This window comes from Neofelis nebulosa, chromosome 1, assembly GCF_028018385.1.
Source record: "Neofelis nebulosa isolate mNeoNeb1 chromosome 1, mNeoNeb1.pri, whole genome shotgun sequence".
Lineage (NCBI taxonomy): Eukaryota > Metazoa > Chordata > Mammalia > Carnivora > Felidae > Neofelis > Neofelis nebulosa.
The window spans coordinates 176,774,553-176,798,048 of NC_080782.1; the positions used below are offsets into that span (position 1 = coordinate 176,774,553).

The 23,496-nt window shown below is 41.7% G+C and overlaps 1 protein-coding gene across 5 annotated transcripts in view; it reads left to right on the forward strand.

The window, feature by feature from the left end:
* Window positions 1-23,496, forward strand: part of ABCC4 (ATP binding cassette subfamily C member 4) — a 264,459-nt gene that overhangs the window by 121,605 nt on the left and 119,358 nt on the right. For 3 of the 5 annotated variants that reach the window (XM_058681819.1, XM_058681826.1, XM_058681851.1), the window contains 5 exons: window positions 2,242-2,451; window positions 4,286-4,426; window positions 5,041-5,078; window positions 5,469-5,563; window positions 7,379-7,525. In XM_058681819.1, the coding sequence (XP_058537802.1) occupies window positions 2,242-2,451; window positions 4,286-4,426; window positions 5,041-5,078; window positions 5,469-5,563; window positions 7,379-7,525 (631 nt within the window). The remainder of the gene's footprint in view (window positions 1-2,241; window positions 2,452-4,285; window positions 4,427-5,040; window positions 5,079-5,468; window positions 5,564-7,378; window positions 7,526-23,496) is intronic. The other 2 variants (XM_058681833.1, XM_058681841.1) reach the window with 2 other exon arrangements.

The window sequence follows — 23,496 nt, forward strand, 5'->3', positions numbered from 1 at the left end:
TCTCACAGCTCGTGAGTTCAAGCTTTGCATCAGGTTCTGTGCTGACTGCTCAGAGCCTGGAGCCTGCTTCGGATTCTGTGTCTCCCTCTCTCTCTGTCCCACACCTGCTTGCACTCTTTCTCTCTGTCTCTCAAAAATGAATAAAGGTTAAAATAATTTTTAAAAGACCTCTCGATGTTTGCTGGAGGGGCAACAGCGGAAGCAATTAGAAGTCTCAGTAAAGTTCAGAAGACGGAATCATGGGCTCAGATTAGTGTATCAGTTTCTGGAGCTGCCATAACAAATTACCACACACGGCATGGATTAAGTAACAGAAGTCTGTCATCATCACCCTTCTGGAGCCTACCAGTCCAAAATCAAGGTGCTGGCAGGGCCATGCTCTTGTGAAGGCTCTTTTGGGGAATCCTTCATCACCTCTTCCAGCTACTGGTGTTAGCCAGCTGTCCTTGGTGTTCTCGGCTTGCCACTGCAACACCGTGGTCTCTGCCTCTCTTGTCACATGGTGTTCACCGCGTCTGAGTCTTTCCTCTTAGAAGGATGTCGGTCATACTGGATTTGGGGTCCATCCTACTCCAGCATGACTTCAGCTTGATCACATCTACAAAGATCCTATTTCAAAATTAGGTCACATTCGTAGGTATCGTGTTTGGGCCTTGAATGTGTCTTTCTGGTGGAGCCATCATTCAACCCCCAAGAGCTAGCATGGGTCCCAGGGTGGAGGTTATTGAGAATTTTCCAGGCTTAGTAGTTGTTTGATGTTTCAGTCCTTGGTTTGTTTACCTCTGAGCCTCAGCACCTTGGTCATGAACCCTGGTCTGCTCCAGCTGGCCCTCACTCAGATCCTCATCCTCACGACATCAGATGAAATTCTGCCCTAAGAAAGATGATGAGAGTGCAGAGTGTCTGCCTCTTGGGAGCAGTTACCTGTGTCGACTCCTGCAGTCCTCTGGGAATAGGACGCTCCGATTCCCCGAACTGGAAAACATTTAGTTTCATGTGCAGAGGGGATGATGGAGTCAGGTAAAACCCCAGCGTTGGCAGGGTTATGAATATAGAACCAACAGCCTATTTAGCCAGAATCTGGATGTTTCGGGGTCCCCTTACTGTTTTTTTCTGAGGACATTACTCCCAACTTTACTACTGTCAGAGCAAACCGTTTGTCTACCAGTGAGCTCCGCTGGGTGAGTTGTTTATTTTTATTTATTTATTAAAAAAAAATTTTTTTTTTTTAACGTTTATTTATTTTTGAGACAGAGACAGAGCATGAACGGGGGAGGGTCAGAGAGAGAGGGAGACACAGAATCCGAAACAGGCTCCAGGCTCTGAGCAGTCAGCACAGAGCCCGACGCGGGGCTTGAACTCACAGACAGTGAGATCATGACCTGAGCTGAAGTCGGAAGCTTAACCGACTGAGCCACCCAGGCGCCCCTGAGTTGTTTATTTTTGAGAGACAGAGCGTGAGTGGTGGAGGGGCAGAGAGAGGGAGACACAGAATCCGAAGCAAGCTCCAGGTTCCCAGCTGTCAGCACAGAGCCTGATGTGGAGCTCGAACCTGTGAACTGTGAGATCGTGACCTGAGCCAAAGTCGGATGCTTAACCAACTGAGCCACCTAGGCACCGCTGTCCTATATAAATTTTAGGATTGTTTGTTATAGCTCTGTGAAGAATGCTGGTGTTATTTTGATCTTTTTGCTGCTTTAAATGCCTGTGGTAGTTACACTTTTTTTTTCTGTTGTTAAAGTTTATTTACTTAATTTTGAGAGGGAGAGAGAGAGAGAGAGAGAGAGAGAGAGAGAGAGTGTGTGTGTGTGTGTGTGTGTGTGTGTGTGTGTGTGTGTGAGTGAGTGGGGGAGTGGCAGAGAGAGAAGGAGAGAGAGAATCCGAAGCAGGCTCTGTGCTCATAGAGTGGAGCCAGATGCAGGCTTGATTGTGCACAGACTGTGAGATCATGACCTGGGCCGAAATCAAGAGTCTGATGCTTAACCGACTGAGCCACGCAGGCACCCCGAGTTACACATTTCTTATATGACCCCCAGCACCTACCATAGGATTTGACTGAGAACGGAATGCTCCATTCTGTGTCCAGTTGAATTGAATGAGATGTGTCAACCAGAATTCCAGACCTAAAGATAATTTTCTTGCGAAAATTCTAATGTGAGACCAGTTAAGTATTTTTGATTAGCATTAGTTTAATGTTATCAAATGTAAATGAACCATCAAATTCTCTTATTTTTATTTTAGGGCAAAATGGTGCAGAAGGGGACTTACACTGAGTTTCTGAAATCTGGGGTGGATTTCGGTTCTCTTTTAAAGAAGGAAAATGAGGAGGCTGACCAGAGTCCAGCTCCAGGATCTCCCGCTCTGAAGAATCGGAGCTTCTCGGAGTCTTCTCTTTGGTCTCAGCAGTCTTCCAGGCCCTCACTGAAAGATGGCCGTCCAGAGGGCCAGAATGTGAGTTCTCCTCTTGCAGCACGGCCTGGTTGTGTCTGCTCTTGTGTCCTCATGCATCTTGAGTCCACTCCGTCTCTGACACCTTCATTTGTCCCAGAGTAGATTCTGAGGTTCCAAGGCCTTGTTGCATGTAATGGGTAGAATTAATGTAGAATGAAGGGAGCAAGCCTGATTAGGGTTCTCCTTTGGGTGTTGGACGGAGGAGGAGTTTGCGGGGCTCAGTAGTGGGTGGACTGCTATAAATTCCTGGGGGTCGGTGGCTCATGCTGCTGGTAGGGCTCTTGAATTTACCATAGGTAAATCTTCCTTGCTCTGGAGGCCCCAGGCTACCCTTTTGCATCCAGACATTTAATTTGAAGTCTCCTCCAACTGAGTCCTGCTGTGGTCCATGTTAAGTCAGCTACTTTTCCTATGTGGTGGAATGTTCTGCTGCTGCATGTGACCTTTGGTATTATTTTGCCCCATTGTCCGATGGTTGGTGAGAGGCCAGAAGTAGCATGTGTGAAGGGTCTGGCACATAGCAGACACTTTAGAGTTAGCTCCCATCTTCCTTTCTTACACAAGTTCAAGAACCACATTGTATCCATCTTTGAAACCATAGAGGCCAGCATACAGCCAAGGACATCTTTTTTTTTTACATTTTATTTATTTTAATTTTTAATTTTATTTATTTTTTTAACTTTACACCCAAATTAGTTAGCATATAGTGCAACAATGATTTCAGGAGTAGATTCTTTAGTGCCCCTTACCCATTTAGCCCATCCCCCTCCCACAACCCCTCCAGTAACCCTCAGTTTGTTCTCCATATTTATGAGTCTCTTCTGTTTTGTCCCCCTCCCTGTTTTTGTATTAGTTTTGTTTCCCTTTCCTTATGTTCATCTGTTTTGTCTCTTAATGTCGCCATATGAGTGAAGTCATGGTTTTTGTCTTTCCCTGACTCACTAATTTCACTTAGTATAATATCCTCTAGTTTGATCCACGTAGTTGCAAGTGGCAAGATTTCATTCTTTTTGATTGCCGAGTAATATTCCATTGTGTATGTATACCACATCTTCTTTATCCATTCATCCATCGATGGACATTTGCAGCCAAGGACATCTTTGGCTTATGTGAATCTACAATGCATTCTCAGTTCTCCGGATAGACGTGCAGAAATATACTAGATCTCCCTTAAAAATATGCACAGGTAGTCCTCAATGTCCAAACTCTCACAGTCCAAATCTAGGGGCCTGGATGATTCTGGTAAGGGTTTGGATTAGTCCCTCACATTCCAGACTGAAGAATCACTCTTTGAAATTCAGGAACCAAAAAAATTCAGACCACGTGTTATCCGTTGCTGTCCAAACTCTCCCTCTTGTTGTTTGAACTCCGTTTACTGTATTTGGATAATATTTTGAGCTCCTACTATGTTTTATGTTCCCATTATTTAGTGGCACAAATAATCTACAGAGATAGCTCCATATCATTTTGTATATTACCGTGGAATAAGCTTCTGCATTTATACTTGGATTGGGTATGTTGTACACGTGCTGGAAATGGTTATGTTCTGCTTCAAACAAAATCACGCAGTAGTGAGTAACCTCGTACAAACAGTGTTTCCTTTTTGCTGATAGATTCCTAGAAGTGGGATGGCTGGGCCCAAGGGTGAACGCATATGTGGTTCATCTAGATACTTCTTACCCTTCTCTGCAGGACATGTATTATTTTGCACTCTCGGCGTGTAAGATGTGTCTGTTTTCTCATGGCTTTGCCAGCGGAGCACACCATTGACCTTTCAAAGTTTTGGGAGTATGATGTAAAGGTTCGTCTCTCGCTGCTTTTTTCCCCTTGCCAGACTGAGAATCTACAGGTTACAGTGTCAGAGGAGAGGCGTTCAGAAGGAAAAGTTGGTCTTAAGGCCTACAAGAGTTACCTCACAGCCGGTGCTCACTGGTTCATCATCATTTTCCTTATTCTACTAAACATCGCTGCTCAGGTAAGTAAGGACATTCATTTTGTCTTGTGGCCTCAGCTTGATGTTTACAGTGTGACTTCTGTATATATTTACGCCACTGTTACCGTATCACTCAGTCCACTTGGATTTGCATTTAAACATGCTATCTTGGGGAACAAAATAACTTGATGTTTACTGTGTTGTGTGTGCTCTTAGAGAGCTTCTAGAAGAAGAAGGATGTCTTTCAAAGATTTAATTTTTTTTTTTAATGTTTATTTTTGAGAGGGAGAGAGACCGAGCATGAGTGGGTGAGGGGCAGAGAGAGAGGGAGACACAGAATCCGAAGCAGGCCCCAGGCTCAGAGCTGTCAGCACAGAGCCCGATGCAGGGCTTGAACCTACAAGCCATGAGATCATGACCTGAGCCAAAGTCGGACGCTTAACCGAGTGACCCACCCAGGCGCCCCTCTTTCAAAGATTTTAAAACGTAACATGCACTTACTTGAGGTGTTGTTACCTGGGATGTGGGGTTTGGCTCATACCTGAGCTGAAAGAATCGTGTCTGATTTCCAGAGCCTTTCAACGTTCCTTTTGGGGGAGTGAGAGAGTTGAGGTGCTAGGCGGTGCTTGATATTTATGTTTATTTCTTCGTGCTAGGTTGCCTACGTTCTCCAGGACTGGTGGCTCTCCTATTGGTGAGTTGTTTCCGGTCTGATATGAGGTGCCCCCAAATTGGCAGGCAGCCTCTCTTTCCCACAGAGTCGGGTTTGTTGGGCCTCCTGTCCTAATCCTCCCTTAGTTTCCCTAGAGCAAAAGAGACATTGAAGTTCTTGCTGGTGGAGTGTGACCCTCCCACGGTCTCTTCCCACATCTGACCCTCAGTGTCTATACACAGACAGTTCTGAGAACTGAAAGCGTCACGATGCGAGTTGAATTTGTATAAAGAGGATGTACATGGGGCCCTGCATGCTTGGAATCCTTTCCAGCATAAAACATGTCTCCCAAATTGAGGTTAATTTTTTTCTTTTTGTATTCATTTAAATTCTATCAATAGCTTAATATTTTTTTTTCCCCCTTTTTCACAGGGCAAATGAACAAAGTGCCCTGAATGTCACGGTAAATGGAAAAGAAAATGTCACTGAGAAGCTCGATCTTCACTGGTACTTAGGAATTTATTCAGGTAAAGTTTAATCATTCGGTTTATTATCCGGGAGTCTGAGGTGCTTACAATGAGCCTGTGTGAGTAACTAGGGCTTCCAGGAGTAATTCAGTAATGTCTTAACAGATTAAGAGTCTGAGTCGCATTTACTCTGTGAATTAATTAGAATAATTATTTTTAAAATCTACCAGAAGAAAGAGGTTGAATGAAGACTCTTAATTTGCTCTGTACTGGATTTTGGAAGTTAAACCAGGATTGAGCATTCAGAAAATCAGCCACTGGAAATATGTGGCTATTGTCTATTCTAATAGGTTGCTTTAGCTAAATCTTATATCATTATTTGGATGGGCAAGGGGATTAGAAACGGATCCCCACCCTGTGGTTCGGATTGTTCCAATTCTGTCTGAATAAACCCTGGCTTTTATTGAACTTGGATGAAATCCTCTGGCAGCGAGGTTCCCCCACATAAAAGCATTATTCCCTCACAGGTATGCAAAGCTCCCTTCCCCGTACTGCTCATCTCCTGGGCTTCACTAATGACTTAAGAGAGAAGCTGAGCAGGGAAAAATCCAGTGTCTGGGAATTAGGATTCCTTCTCTCTCTTACCTTGAGATCACAATGTTATCGCGTCCCCAACTGTGTGATTAATTTAACATTTGGCTTGCCAGACTAATATTAACACAGCGCTCTGCTTTCACAAGAGTGCTTAGAATATATGTGGCATTACATACTTTTTAAAGGAAATCCTCATCTGAAATTTTAAATATTCTCGCCGGAAACGCTCATACAAGCTTTCCGCAAAGATAGAGCGAGTGATCTTTGTGAAAACCTACTCACTGAAATGTGGTTATTTATTTCGTTGATCACTTGCTAAAGAACCCTGAATACATGAGCTGTTTCCCTTCCACACGGGTGGGCTGTGAGAGGCCCGGTGGCAGGGAGGGGGAGGGAGGAGCCCTTCTGCTGCACAGCCAGGCAGGATGGGGGCCTCAGGAAAACGCCTCTGGATGGCGGTTAGGACTCTGAGCAGCTTTCAGAGTGGAGACAACAGTGATGTGTCATGCGAGGGGTAAAAATGGACTTGATGGAGTATTACTCACAGAAGTTATCTCCCAACTCTCTTTAGCATGGGGAGTTCAGGAGATGATAGGAAAATGACGTTGATTTTTATGCCCATCATAGGTACTCATTTATGCCATTGACAAAAAGCTATAATTTAAATCAGTTGTGTTCATTTAAAAAGGCTTTGTGTTTGTATAAAATGCTTGGTGTTGGAGATTAGTTGCTCACTGAGGTTATTTCATGCTAATGTATAATTTGTATTTTCTTGCACTTCGGTTGAGAGATTTTCTACTTGCAACTTAATATGGTATTTTCATATTCTTTAAAGCCACTTGGGCATTTTCTACAAGGAAATGGCATGTCATTTCCCTTGTTCCCTGTTAATTCACATGCTGGTGTGAGAGCATACCGGAAGTTTTAGATTATGAGATGTGTAAATAGAGTAGCAAAACTTGAAATGTGGAGAAGGGAAGATCAACGAGTTTTTGTAATTATCTCTTTTTCTTCTTTGGTTTTAATAGAACTTGTAATTGAATCAGGAAAGCCTAGTATGAAATTATCATTTACACCTGATTTTCTTTTACATACAGTTTTTATTTAATGAGAGAAAAGTAAATGATATACTTTTTTATAAAAGTATCTTGCAAATGCATTGCACTCTTACAGAAGCCACATGTCTTATGACACAGAATTTCATCAACTGCCTGCCATGCTGTGGCTTCGCCAAAGAAAAGGTGGGGATGTCGTGCTCTGAGTGATGTTTCTTTATTTCAGGTTTAACTGTGGCTACTGTGCTTTTTGGCATAGCGAGATCTCTGTTGGTATTCTACGTCCTTGTTAATTCTTCACAAGCTTTGCACAACAAAATGTTTGAGTCCATTTTGAGAGCTCCAGTGTTGTTCTTTGACAGAAACCCAATAGGTAAGTCAGACACCAGGTTTCTTTGTAAATCTGCCTCGTTGACACTGTCTGTGTCTGATCGCTTTTCAGCATTGAGAATGGAGGAGACACTTGGAAGAAATCGCTGTGTGTGTTGATTCATTGTCCACAAAAAGCTTCACTGACAGTTTTCTACTACCCGACAAAATCTGAATGTGGGGTGCATACGAGCTTCTTTCTTTCTTTTTTTTTTTTTTTTTAGTTTTTTTAAGTGTTTATTTGTTTTTGGGAGAGAGAGAGAGAGGGAGACTGAGTGCTAGTGGGGGAGGGGCAGAGAGCGAGGGAGACACAGAATCTGAAGCAGGCTCCAGGCTCTGAGCTGTCAGCACAGAGCCCGATGTGGGGCTCGAACTCTTGAATCTGGAGATCATGATCTGAGCTGAAGTCAGACGCTTAACTGACTGAGCCACCTAGGCACCCCAGGTGCATGCAAGCTTCTATTCCGATTTACGTGCGTGTGGAAAATAAACAGGTTTAGGAATCTGTTTGTTGTGGGGCATATGAAACACCCTTCGTTGGATGCAGGCGCATCCAGTTGCCAGAACCAGTTGCCAGAACATTGACTGCATCATGTGGCATTAAACTAGGTCATCCTGGACTTGAAGGTGTACCTAAAATTGTAATGAAAAATTAATTAAAACCCAAGATTGAAGTGTACACATCCTCTTCGATAGAAGCTCCTCACTCTAGCTTTAAAGTGGACTTTTGTTTCCATAATTGGAGGCTTTGTGGCACGTCGCACATAAGTTCCTCAACGTGAGCACACCTGGAGGGTGTCTGAGTGGTTGATGCCCCACCCTGAGGTCTTTGACATGTCTTGCTGCTGGGGGTGGCCTTCTGACCTGGGTCCCCAGGAAGAGTTTGTTCATCAACACGTGCTCCCACCGTTCAGGCCCAGGGCGGCTTGGTTGACTCAGGAGAGGATTGAGGGGACCCATCCAGGCAGGGAGGGAGGCTGGAGAGAGCACAGGAGTAGGCTTGGCCTGGCTGTTAACTAGCCGTGTGACCCAGGCCACAGGTGTACATACCGCTGGGCAGGTGACTCTCAAAGCGGGATGTTGTCGTGGTTAGAAGTGTGGACTGTGGGGGCGCCTGGGTGGCGCAGTCGGTTAAGCGTCCGACTTCAGCCAGGTCACGATCTCGCGGTCCGTGAGTTCGAGCCCCGCGTCAGGCTCTGGGCTGATGGCTCGGAGCCTGGAGCCTGTTTCCGATTCTGTGTCTCCCTCTCTCTCTGCCCCTCCCCCGCTCATGCTCTGTCTCTCTCTGTCCCAAAAATAAATTAAAAAACGTTGAAAAAAAAAAAAAAAAAAAAAGAAGTGTGGACTGTGGATCCTGCTGCCTGGGCTCACACCTGTGCTAGCTGATCATAGTAGCTGGTTATGGTTCTGTGAGTACTCAGGTGCTAGTTACTTAATTTCTCTGTGCCTCAGCATTCTTAGCTGTAAAATGGGGATACTCTTGGTACCTCCCTTATCCAGACAGTGTGGGAATAAAGCAGATCGGTACATTCACACAGCCTAGAGCAGTGCTTGGCCCGTGGTCAGCACCTAATGACTCTTGGCCACAGTGACGCGTGGCGTCTCGGAACTTCCTCACCTATGAAATGGAAATGCCAGCTGCCTTTCCTGCTTCACAAGGCTGTCGTGAGGGTTAAATAAGACTGTTCAGGAAAGCATTTTGCACTGTTTATTCAGCACGTTTGTTTAGCGCAGGCCGGGTGCAGAGCACAGGAACGGTGATCTGCAGAGGCCCCGACTCATCTGTAGTCTTGTTACAGCCGCGGTCAGGAGACTGGAGGGCGCACACATCTGACGGCCGGGAAGTTGCCGCACTTTGCCAGTTAATTTGAAAACTGTGGTCATAAAGTTGAGAGCATTAAGTGGGACTGCGTTTCTGTTATCACAGCCTCTGAATGCTCATGGCCACAGTTAACCAGGTTCTTCCTGTTCAAGACCTGTAGACTTCTCCACATGCTGATTTATTTATTATTCAAGGATTTGGGACCGAGTCTAAATCTTCAAGGTCGCTAATCTTAGAGCCACACACTAGTGTTTATCTTGCTCTCCCCCTCCTGGATCTGTTAACAGGGCTTCTTTTCCTTCAAGAAAATAGAAACCCAAATAAGCACTCCAAAGATAGGCCCAGTTTGTCCAGAATGTTCAGAGGGCATGAATTATTTACTGTTTCTAGTGATAGATTAAAAAAAAAAATTTTTTAATTAGAAAAGTATTTTAAGTGGTAGATTTTAAATTTCCATTTGGATATCATTTTTATAGTTTTTAAACCAATGGGAAGAACACACCAAAGCTGTGTTTCATAGGGAACATCATGGATCGTATATATATTTTAATGGTTCTATAATATTAAAAAAGCAATTCCCCTCTATAGTAGAAGGGTAGGCATACTTCATTTTTTTAAAAGTTTATTGAGAGAGAGAGAGAGAGAGAGAGAGAGAGAGAGGTGAGGGGCAGAGAAACAGAGAGGGGGAGAGAAAATCCCAAGCAGGCTCACACTGTCAGCTCAGAGCCCAACACAAGGCTCAAACTCCTGAACCGTGAGATCATGACCTGAGCCGAGACCAAGAGGCAGACATTCAACCAACTGAGTGAGCCAGGCACCCCTAGGCAGACTTGATTTTTACGTTAAACATCTGTGCCCAGTGATCCCACTCCGAGTTACAGAGTGCCCTCCGAGCAGCATGGAGAATCCAGGAAGCATATCATTCTCTTCTCAGTACTTTGTTATCCAGAGCACCTTCTCAGGGAGATGTCAGTAAGTTTCCTAAGAGTTCGTGGTCCTGACAGCATCTCGGAGTTTGGAAAAGAGGGGATGGGAAGGAGGGGAAGGGTGTAGTCTCCTGCAAGTGAGGCCTGGGGTGGCGACGGCATCTGCACACACTATAGCCTGGCTTGGATTTGCAGATGTCTGCCAGGGTTCCCTTCCATAGCCACCTTCAGTTCCCGCTTGTGCTGGAATATTCCCAGTGAACCCAATCCGGATTGTGGAAGTCTCTTTTTATATTTGTTCATGGGTGTTTCCACCCCAGATGGGCTGATTCATCACCTTTTCCTGCTTCTCCCATTTTGTTGATCAGTGGGAGATCCTTTGACCTTGTGCAGAGAACCAGGCCTTCGGTGAAGGGTCCTGAAACACTGGCTGCCCCTTGCCCTGGCCCAAAAGTCCCAGGTTCTCTGACTTGGATTTAGGGAGAAGGACAAGGTGAAGCCGGACAGTGCATGTTCCTTCTTGCTGGCTAAGTCTCTCTGGCTGCTCTTGAAGCACTCCAGAGCTCTGGTTTTTAAGAAGGCGCCATCTTTCCAAGCTTCACGACTAAGTTTCTCTTCATTTTGAACCCATGTATGGTTGCACGGAGTTAACTTATTTGCTTATATAATGCAGTACTGTTTTACCCACTGATTTTTTTCATAACCCAATCAGTCTCAAACTGGGTAAAATTTCAGTCAGCTAAGTGTGTTGTCTTAGAAGGGCAAAAAGCTACTTTTCTTTTCCTCTTTTTGCCTTCCTTTATTTTTATCCTTCCCTTCTCAGTGTATTTTGGTGACCGTATTGTGTGTCTGTGAAAGGGCTGCACGTTTTCAGCTGCCCCGGCATTTCCCGCACATTCTGATTGCAACAACTTGAGTTGAGTAGTGCCTGTTTAGATGTGGTCTGTGTGTGTTCCTGTGCTGAGGGCCACACCTACCTCTTCCATGATCAACATTTGTCTTCTGTCCTTTCTGTTCTATCAGATCTTAATGCGCAGGGAATACAGGGAAGCAATTCAGAAATTAGAAGATTATGTCTATATTCATCATAAACCATGTTCTCCTGAATTTGTTTTATTTTTTACATCTGGCACAAGAGGGCAGCATGATCTATATTATTTCAGGGATATACTGTAAGGGCACCTTATTGAAAAACCTTTTTTTTTTTTTTTTTTTAATTTAAAGCTTAGAAATTCCATTTTTTTATAGCTGGAGTCTTGTGTTTTATAGTATTGGTGCAGAATTTTAAATCATTGCTGTAGTTTATTATGTTTGAGACATTAGACTCTTTATTAAAGAATTATTCACAGTGTTGTCCCAGAATATCTGGCGTTTCACACAAGGTTATGTGGATTTCTAAACTGGAATAGTACTTGGAATGGGTAGCCGCTGACATCTCGACTGGATATATTTTAATCCCTGGGGGCAGAATATGGCCGCCTGTATGACCGGAGTCAAACATGAGTTTAGGGGAAAATATGACCAGGCAGTTTCTTCAGTTCCCTTCCACGCGAGCAGAATGGGTAGAGGTTATCTAGAATTTCACCCTTCACTTTGGAAACAAGATGAGTGGATAGTTGTTCTGTTTCTTCATGCCTAATAACAGTGACCTAACACTTGGCTGAATGAACTGACTGTAATGGATTCCAGATAAATAATTTGTTTATTTGCTTTCAGTGTGTTAATTCGGCTTTAAGAAAGTGGGCCACCGATGTCAGGAGATACTGGTGTTTGTTTATTCTCTCAGGAAAGTGCAAAGTTAATATTGGGTTGTGGCCTTTGTGTTCACCTCACGTGACTGGTTATCCTGCAGTGGTGTGTGTGTGTTCACTTATTTAGGCATCTGGTATAAGATAAGTACAAATGCATATCGTTATTTTTTCCTTACAGATTAAGTTAGGGCCAGAGTACTATAAAAGGAGAAAAGCAAATGGACTAACCTCTTCTTTTGTCAATTTTATTTTTTTCCGATGGAAGTTTCTTGTGCTCATTAACGTATGGAACTGAGAGACATATTTGTGTACCCCCCAATCAAAAATCTGGAATTGCTCAAAGGGATAGGATTTCTTTTCTTTTTTTCCCCTTAATGTTTATTATTTGAGAAAGAGACAGAGGGCAAGCAGGGGAGAGGCAGAGAGAGAGGGAGACACAGAATCGGAAGCAGACTTCCGGTTCCGAGCTGGTCAGCGCAGAGCCCCGCGCAGGGCTCGAACCCACAGACCGCGAGATAATGACCTGAGCTGAAGTCGGCTGCCTAACCGACTGAGCCACCCAGGCACCCCAAAGGGTTAGGATTTCTAATTTGCCCACACGTAGATGACTTCGCACATCTAAACTCCTGAATTGGGATATGAGTGAGTAAGGAGCTGAGGGTTGTGAAGCAGGAGGCTGGGAGAGGTTTGAACTATTGTTTTGTTTCTTCAACCTTGAAAGGGACTCCTCAGCATCCCTTAACACGTTGTTCATAAATAACTTGTGGAGAAGTAAAAAGTAAACTGAAAGCACCACGGTGAGCTTTTTGGACTGTCAGAAAAACTTGCTGTACTGTTTATAAAATCAGTTGTCACAGTACTGCTGCCCTGCTAGAAAAAAAGAGTCATCAGTAGAGAAGAAAGATAATTGTAGGGATATCTCTCTGTTTATCCAGTTCAAATGACCACTGGAGTTAGTGCTAAATGCATATTTTTAACAAGTATAATATTTCAGCACCGTCAAAATTACCTCGACGATAATAGGCCTGTGAAATTACAGCTCTGTAAGTTAGGAGGGGAGGTGGCTCTGCTTAGCACAGACTCATCTGTGCCTGTCCACACAAGTGATTCTGCTGAGCAGGTAGCATGTTAGAACAGGAAACACTGGTCCTAAAACTTCTGATTTATGGTAGGTGTTGTTTTGACACAGCATCGAGACGATTTACAAGGCAAGACTTCGTGTTAAAATATTTTACCGGTGTCCTCATTCGTCACCGACATAAATATTCAGGAGTGATGCTGGAAAATTGGGAATGTGCCCATTCATGCCAAATCACTGGCTGTGTTTCCTTTCAAGTGAGATCTGTTGTGTGGATATGGTTAAAAGAAACTATGGTTTTTCTTTCTAGAGAGCAGATGAGCTGTAAGAAATTGGGAGTAAGAATAACATCCATCCTGACAGCTTTCATGTATTCATCTTGCTTAGGTTGCTTTTAATTTTGGCTTAAGTCCTACAGTCTTGTGTTTTTTTTTTTTTTTTTTTTTTTCCCTTTCCTTGCTTGGTGCACATTGTAGAGAACATATTTATATGTACATTAGTTAAAGAGGCTTTTTGTGTTCAAAGGAAGAAGTTAGTCATCATCAGAAAAAGCTTTGTTGCAAAACAGAAACACACATTTCCCCTTTCTTTTTTCCTTGTTAATAATAACAAATGCAAGTGACTATAAAGGGAATAACACAAAAGATTGCATCAATCATAGTGATTCTCAATAGCTACATATAAATATTGTTTTTTCAGGTTTGAATGAAGCAGCTAATAGTTTGAAGTAGGTGTGGTAATTAAATCCTGTCAGGTTGTCACACATTAAAAATAATGTTTTTTCACATAACAATGGTTATATGTACTTAAACTCTTATCATGGTGATATTAAGTCATATTTTATGGGAGTTGCTCATTTACTGCTAATAGTATCATAAAAGCCTTTGTTACGAGTTTAAATAGTTACATAGTTACATATATTTGATTACTATTGTTATTTTGTCAGTAATCTCTATGAGGGTGATTATTATAGCTCTTGTCCAGAGCTGGTAAATATTGCACCATTTTGGCATACATTTTTAATCTACTAGAATGTTCTGATTACTCTTATTCCTGGTTTTTCTCTGTAATAATCCTACATGGAAATACTGACAACTTAGTAACCGAGAAAGCACTGTTTGTGGTTGTCCAATAAAATGTTAATAAGATAAGATTCAGGAAGCTTGTGCCTTGTTCAAAGTGGTAGTCATGTAATATCTCAGGAATTTCTAAGTACGACATTTTACTTGTGTTCTTTCATTTCCTAATAGAGTACATATTAAGTGATATATGTATCCTAATACGTAAATTCTCCACTTCACTCTAATATTTGTGGCTATGATGTTAATACCCCCAAACTCTCGGTTTTTATTGATTTCATATTTGTTGTCTCAACCTTAGCCAACTTGGAGCTAGGCAGTCTTTGGTACTGAGGACTTCACTAGTGTGTCCCACTGTCGGGTGTGAGTGTGCCCAGTAATTTGGCATTACCTTATGGGGTGTGTGATTTACAGTAATTCAGATTACTGTTATTTAAAGGCCCCCCCCCCCATCACACACAGATAATTACTTCAACTTTGTAGCTCTTTGTGACAGTCAGAAAATGCATCAAAGTATCTTTATGACACAGTTTATTGCTTTTGTACAACCATTTCAAACTGGAATAGTATTTCTGGGTCAGATTTCACACAGCTAAATATTGATAAGCATATAGAAAGCATAGTCTTCTGACATGGGGTGGGAGTAGATAGAAATTTGCTGGGTTGAAATCCCCTATGGTTTTGCTAAACGGTTAGTTGTTTCCCCTCAACCATTTGATTTTGGAGCTCTCTTAACGATGCCGTGGTGTGAACTTTGATTTTCATCTTCATCTTCTGTTATCATTTCTTCCCTAACCCCCTTATTTTAAACATTATTATTTATTTTGACATGAAGAAAATGGAAAAAAAAACCCCAGATGTTTACAATATTGAGCCTGTGACATTTTCGTTCATATAAGTTTAAAATTTGGTTATGTTTTAAACCACATCTCTATAGTACTTGTCCCAATTGTGGTTAAATTATAATTTAGGTAATTATGTGTTGACTCCCTGTCTCTTCTCTTAGCCTTGGGCTCTCAGACCTCATGGAGCATATCTGTTGTTATTGCAAAAGCCTCTGAAGCCAGGATGGGACACTTTGTAGCTGATTAGTAGTTGTTGGCTGGATAGAAGAGGGGTTTCAGGAGTGTATTTGCATCTCTCTGTGCCACGCCCTTTAAGAACAATGCAACTTGAGAGTGTTGAAATAGAATTAGAGCCTTTTTGTCTTTGCGCTCAGTGTTCACGTTAAATTGAACCCTTCCCTATTTATTTTTCAAAGTAGAGTTTGCAGTAGATTATTTATGGTAGTCTTTGTTTCTGGTATGTGATGGCATGAAGAAGAAACCATATACATTGGTTCTTTGGAAGCTGTGGTTCATGGAGCTACGCTCTACAAAGTTCCAGTTTCTGTTACTTACCAGTCAGGGAAAGGAAACCGTCAAATACCCAGTGCATTTCCTTGGGGTTTAGTTGTGCATTGAAGAAAAATGTTAGAACTTACATGGGTTAAATATTTGGTACTTGATAATTTTACCTTATAAACTACATATTCTTAAGAGGTAAAGAAAAATAATTCATTTTATTTACTTAGAGTTTATTTATTTTTATTTAGAGAGAGAGAGAGCTCAAGTGGGGAGGGGAGGGAGGGGGAGTGGAGAGAGAGAGAATCCCAAGCAGGCCCTGCACTGTCCGTGCACAGAGCCCAGTGTAGGGCTCAAACTGATGAACTGTGAGATCATGACCTGAGCTGAAGTCGGATGCTTAACCGACTGAGCCACCCAGACACCCGCGAATTCATTTATTTTAAAACATCAGTGGACATTTTAAACTGTTACTGAGTGGGGAGTTGAGATGTAGGTTGAGATGTGGCAAAGACCTTGTTCTGCTGCCATGTAGCTTTGGAGTAGCTAGGACGGTCCCTTCACTTCTGGCCTCAGGTTTCACAGGTGAAAAGAGGGAGGCCTTTTCACTCCTCAAGCATTTTTACTGGTCCTCTCCTGGTTGTAAGTTGTGGTCCCCAAGCACTAGGACAAAAAGCCCCTGTTTTCAAGGCATTTGCAAACTGAAATATCTGCAGACAGTGGATTGTTTGTAAAACAAAACAAAAAACCCATCCAGTATCAGTATTCAATGATTCCATGTAGAAAAGATAGAGACTCAGAGATTTAATGTAGCTGTAGGGCAGGTATCTCAATTCACATGTACACACAACACGCATACATATAGCCCAGGGGTATATTTCTTTTTCATAAACTGTTTTGTTGGAATTTCAGGACAGATTGTTTCAAAATGAAATCATACCAGTTGGAGAGTGAGAGCGATTTAGGAAACAAAAGAAAGCGATGTATTTGAGGTAATGACCTCTAAGCTTATAGCAAACCCTGCCCGGCATCTAAGCAGGCTCTTGATGATACTCACCTATCCTGACCCGTCAGGAACCATCCGGGTGTCAGCTCATCTCCACAAAGTGCGTCAGGGAAAGAAGGAAGTCGTCCTTTAATGAGTATCTACACATAACTTCTCTTTGGACTTTTAGAAGTGTGTTACAAATGCTTAGACAGTGGGTAGGACATAAGCAACGGCAGCTTTCTCCCTGAGAATGTTGTCATGACATGAGCCATGATCTGTTGGGTGTTCTCATTCTTGGTAACCAGGATCATCCTTTTAGAAATTTCCCTCTCATTTAGGTGGACACTCTTTAACATCTAGAAAAAAGACAGCAAAGTCCAAAGGTTCAAGGACACTTTGAATGAAAGTTCATCTAAACACCATGGTTAAATGGAAAGCTGTCAGAAAATCAAGGTCTTTGCTGGAAATATTTTCCTTTTATTTCTTTTCTACATTTGCATTTTAATAGATTGTATCATGTGGGGAAATATTTCAACCTCTTGAAAACGTGGAAAATCTATTTTGGACTTGTTACGTGTTTAAAAATCTTTATCCAGACGTTATTCCAAATACAGTCGTGCTCTCCGTGATGGGAAAATCCTGCCTCCAGGTTCGCTGTTGGTTGAAGAATGCTGTAGAGCACTGTGTTGTTAAAAACATCAGCAGAAACCAGTGTGTCAGCTTAAGTCCCTGATTTTAGGATGTTTAAGTCAATACTTAGTTAATGATCTTGATTTGTCTGTAAACTTTATGTGGAGGTTTCAGGAAGTGTTCTTTTGGTTCAGTGACTGTGGTCTCATTCTTTACTCTGTTTGAGGCATAGAATCAAAAGGTATAGAAATTTTGAGAGTGTGCTAAGAAAAACAGTGTACCTGCTTCTTTTTTATAATTTTAATTCCTGTACAGTTGACATACAGTGGTGTTATATTAGTTTCAGGTGTATAATATAGTGAGCACCTACTTCTTTTTGTTGTGCATAAACATTTGAACAGGTACCACAGTGTATGTGGTTTTGTTCTTAAATATATTTTCTCACATACATAATTCCATATGTCTAGATCACAGCGGTGCTTTGCAACTAAGAATCAGGGATTAATTTTTTTCATTACCTTTAAATATCTAAAAGTAGATTAAGAAGGAAATGGTTGTTTTCTTGTATATAGTCATTTCTTTTAGAACTTTTTTTTTTTCTTCTTCCTTTAGTGTCAGAATGGCCTGGGCTCATTAAATTAATTTCCTCTGGGAGAACCATAAATTTGTTATTTTAACTTTTTGGAGAATAAGATGGTAGTAACATCTTAAAATTATATCTCATGCTGTAAATCCCTATACTCTCCCTCTTAGGATAAAAATGAAAAGGGAGTCAAATGTAGTTGAATGAGTTCTATCAGTAAACTGTATTGTAGACAGAAGTGTTTGTTTTTGGTGCTGGCTTTGAAATGTTGGTCTTGACTTATACTCCTGTATATAAAAGGAAAATAAACCCCTGTTTCAAGATGGTGAGTAATCAGTGTTACTAGAAAATTGTTCTTCAAGATTAAATAGTTGTTGACATAAATAGCCAGAGAAATAAAAGGCAACACCTGTGTAACCCAGACAGTGGTTATCGTACAATCAGGTAAGCTGTTTATTAACGAATTGTCAAGTCTTTAGACCAGGTGAATAGATTTGTTATACGTTAGGGAATTCTAAACATTGAATGAAGAAGCTTGAATCCTTGATGCCAAGTGTTCTGACTGCTCACATCTTCTTTCACAAAGGAGACATGACAGGAAGGTAATGCTTAAATGATCTGCCTTCAGGTATGTGTTCTTGTCTTGGTTCTTGCTCTGTCAGACTAGCCAAATTTTCTAGATGAGGTTAGGGTTTGAAATTTTAGGTGACAAAATGAGTATCTTGTAGGTTTTGGATAAACATGGAGTACTTCTTTAAAAATAGCCCATCTTTTCTTTCCCCGGAATTCTTAGGTCCCTTTTTAATTTGATGTCAGATGCGAGAGAACTTTGGTTGTCATCAGTAGGTATTTTACAGTGTTAATGGTCAGAGAGTGGGATGGAGGTCAAGGTGCTGGGATGTCCCAGTTCTGTTGGGAGCAGAGCTTTGGAGTAGCTGAGCCAGTCATCATCTCACTGCTACATCAAGGTCCTCTTGACTGAAGCACGATTGCCCTTAAGCAGCACTGAAGACGGGTGGGGTGGGTGTGCATGTTGAGAGAGAGACCTCTCTTCAGTTAGATTGTCACATCAGAATAAGGTTCATATTATTGGATCCCATTAAAGAGATGAACAATTTTTAATTTGAAAAATGACCAGCAAATAAAGTGACCTTGAATTTGACCAATGTGAATGGATTTCTTGTATTTCCCAGTAGTGGTTTTGAATCAAAGTGTGATTCTGGCTCCATGGTAAAGAGAACAGACTTTGGAATCATCCTTCCTGAATGTGAATCCAAGCTCTGCCACCGACAGACGTTGACTGAGTTACTTCATCTCTGTCTGCTTCAACTCTGTCTGTACACTGGGGATGGTAGTATAGTGGGAGAAAGAAGCTTTTTTATGTGTGTGAGAACTAAGAGGTTCCATATATGTAAAGCATTTAAAACAGTGCCTACCATATAGTGGACATTGATTTTTGACTCTTTAAGTGACATGTTGAAATTTTAGGGGTTTTCACCTCTTTTTTTTAATGTATTTTTTAAATGTTTGTTTATTTTTGAGAGGGAGGGAGACAGAGCATAGGTGGGGGGAGGAGCAGAGAGAGAGGGAGACCCAGAATCTGAAGCAGGCTTCGGGCTCTGAGCTGTCAGCACAGAGCCCAATGCAGGGCTTGAACCCATGAATGCAAGATCATGACCTGAGCTGAAGTCGGGGCTCAACCTACTGAGCCACCCAGGTACCCCATTGCCTCTTTTTTTTTTTTTTTTAAACAAAATCCAAATGCATATGCTGATTTTGATAAAACAGTGGGGTGTGGGAAAGGGAGGGTATGTTTTCCCAGATGTAAGGAAAAATAGGTAAGTGACCAAGACCAACAAGCCACAACACAACATCATGTTTTTTTGTTGGCTTGTGTTTGTTGTTGTTTTCATCGGGGCCTAGCTCCACTCCGGAGTTCATTTTAATTTAATTTGGTTTCACAAGGGGAGCTCAATTTTGCATGTAAGTGCCAAACATCTGGTTTACTTTTTGTTTAAAAATGATATGGTTGAAGTTTATTACAGAAGTCTATTGTGTAATTAAGGAAAGACAGTTTGAAATTTATAAAATAAGTCCTACTTAAATGCAGCATTGGAATCATTCCAGGGAAGTGGGTATACTTCTTGGGAGTAGCAGGAACTTATTATTTTTAAAAATGCTATAACTGGTCAAAATGTAGAGCTTCTATGTATTCACCTTTTTTTCCAAAAAGCATGCAAAATGACAAATTTCACAAGCGAAAGTTAAAGTTGACCTAAGGCAGTTTTAGATTGTCAAGCCTTCACATTTTATTCATGGGATGTTTTTAGAGACATTTTGTGGTTTGTTCACTGCAGTTAATTCTGGGCAGTCCTTCTGCATTTCTATCAGATGGACATTCTACTTCAGAACTTCTTCTTGCACAAAATACAGTTAAAGCAGCTTGGGAAGAAAAGGAGATTCCTGGGTGGTTCTTACAAACTATCGATTATATTTTTAAAGCTGTTAAGGGAATAATAAATCCACAGAACAAATACAGCTCTTCTATATATACTGCCCAGGTAGTGTTAATCAACTGATCATTTAAATGCCAGAAATTTCTGGCTGGCTACAACAGCACTGAGGTATATGAAGGAATAGTTTGGGGTGGAGAGACCCAAGTGAAGATAGAGTGCTTATTCGTTTAACACCTGTTTGCCAGGTAGCTGTGTTAGTAGTCAGGCAGGGATCACCTAACTAGTTCTGAGTCTTAGTGTTCAGCCTCAGTGACGTCTGAGAGGCCCTCAACGCCGAAATGCAATGGTTCTGTCTTCCTGCAGAACTCACTTACGAATATCTTGATAAAAAAGAGACTTAAAAGTAGGTTGTAAAGACTGATAGGATTTTTATGACTCTAGTTTTCGTACACCCTCGAATGTTTTAGGGATCTGTTCCATGGTAGAGGTTTCATCTGTTGGCAGTTATAATCTAGTTCCTTCGGGATCAGCCCGACTTATGGTAAATTTGGAATATTTCCCTATGTCTTCTCATTTTCTAGCAACATTGTAAATTTGTTTGATAACTTAAACTTACCAAAAGACTGTCCCTTCCATCATCTCATGTCACCTTCAGTAGCAACAAAACAACGAGAAACCTCCACTCTCTGGCGCCTCTGAAGCTTGTACCCTGTGTTCCCTTGCCTTCTTGTTCACTCCCGTTGTTATCGTCCTCATTGGTTATTATGTGGAAACCGTAGAGTTACGATGCCTGTAAATGAAAATTAAGAACCAGATTGTTCTAATCGTTAACCAGCACGCAGATTTTAATCAGCATAGAGATTATAACTAAACATGTATTGAGCACCTCTATATGCCAGTGTGCTGGGAATTTTTTTTTTTTTTTTTTTTATAAAAAAATTTTTTTTTTTTTAACGTTTATTTATTTTTGAGACAGAGAGAGACAGAGCATGAATGGGGGAGGGTCAGAGAGAGAGGGAGACACAGAATCGGAAGCAGGCTCCAGGCTCTGAGCTGTCAGCACAGAGCCCGACGCGGGGCTCAAACTCACGGACCGTGAGATCATGACCTGAGCCGAAGTCGGACGCTTAACCGACCAAGCCACCCAGGCGCCCCAAGTGTGCTGGGAATTTTACATAAGGGAACCAGACACTGTATCCTGAACTCCCCACGGGTATTTTCTAAAGATACATCGTCCATTCCTATGCATTGTATTTTACACAGTAATGGTGGCTCTTCAGGTCAAGGTGAAATTGTTTAGCATAGTATTTCCTATGAAATGGATGTGGACATCATACTAATCAGAAACCTTTTTAAAATTGCAGAAAATTTGCATGACCTGGACAGTGCATCACATAATACGGGTGGTATAAGGTATAGGCAATCAGTGGATAGATGTGTTTGTATTGATACAGAATTCGAATTTAAGTTACAAATATGAGAATAAGAAATACTTCAAAATTTGTGGTCTTTGGCCTCCTCCTTCTGTGTTTATTCAGCTTTTATGTGCGCTTCCTTGCTTTTATCAGTTTGCAGAAAATGAATTAGTTCCAAAATGGGATGGGGGTGGGTGGGTGGATGGATCTTTGATCTGTAGGGAAAGTTACTGTTTCTGAAAAACAGATAATCACTTTAATCTTTTCTTGTGGCCCTAAAGTTTTAAGAGACTTTCACTGGTGCCTTCTCATGACGTACTGTTTATGTTTTTTGGAGACCTGTTTGGCATATAGCACTGCATAAGGTTAAGGTACACGTACAGCATATTGAGGTGATACATTTATAGTGCAGTATGATTACTGTTGTGGCATTAGCCAACAGCTCTGTCGTCACATGATGATGACTTCTTCTTGTGTCGGGAATAATTAAGGTCTAGTCTCTTAGTAGATTTACTGTTTATAGTATACTTTTGTTGTCTGTAATCACTGTGTATTCTGTCTCTAAGACTTTATTTATCTGTAAGTTGCAAGTGTGTACCCTGAAACAACATCTCTTTCATGCCCCTAGCCCCTGGTAACCACCATTTTACTCACTGCTTTTATGAGTTCAGCATTTTTAGACTCCACATATCAGAGATGTCATAGAGTATTTGTCTTTCTCTGTATGGCTTATCTCACTTGGCAGGATGTCCTCAAGGTCCATTCGTGTCGTTGCAAATGGCAGGATTTCCTTTTTTCTCATGGCTGAATAGTATTCCTGTGTGTGTGTGTGTGTGTGTGTGTGTGTGTGTGTGTGTGTGTATGAGAGCGAGAGCGAGAGATCTTCATCGTTGAGAGACAGGTTATTTCCAAACTTTGACTGTTGTGAATAAGGCTGGCATGAGATAGGAGTGCAGATATCCCTACAACAACCTGCTTCATCTCTGTCATGACTGTAAAGTTTTTGTAATTTTATAGCTGATCCCATGTTATGAAAATGTTAGCTCTGAAGTTTATAGTATTTATGTTTACTGATATTTATAGTTATAGTATTGATACTGTAAGAGACAGTGTGGGATCATGGGATTGTAGTGAGCTCTTCTTTGGCATTGGGGTTCTTAGGGGGAGTGAAAACAACATAGCACTTGATAAGAGCTCTTTTTAATAAAACGAGTCAGAGATAAAGAGTGTTAGTTCTCAAATCTTGTCAGATGTACTGCTGTACCTGTACTGCTAACCATTCCAAGATGTCTGCAATCATTTGCATGAAGACATTAACTACCTTGATATAGGCTGTATTGGAAATGAAGTTCAATGTATAGTAGGGCTCGTATTGACTATGAGTGGGAAAATAATATGGTTGGAGGTGTTAGTCATTTAGTAGTCATGTAGTGGACGGAGCGGAGATCTGGGAAGTTTCCTCAGGAGAACCACAGCAAAATGACTTCGGTATTGTAGGAATCCCATCCAGCTATCCTATAGATATAAAGAAGCCCGGGGGTGTGGGGTGTAATAGAAGAATGGATAAATTCCCCTGTTGGTCTCTTTCATACTAACCATGCTGCCAGTGTCTGTGGTTCAGTAGCAGACTTGTCTTGGGTTTAGAGCTTAAGTTAATAGCAGCCTGGAGCCACGGATGTATCAATCCCAATGAATTGCACTTAAAAACATTTTATTTGGGGTGCCTGGGTGGCCCAGTTGGTTAGGCATCCAACTTCAGCTCAGGTGTTTGATCTTGCCGTTTGTGAGTTCGAGCCCCGCATTGGGCTCTGTGCTGACAGCTCAGAGCCTGGAGCCTGCTCCAGATTCTGTCTCCTCTCTTTGCCCCTCCTCTGCTCAAGCTCTGTCTGTCTGTCTCCCTATCA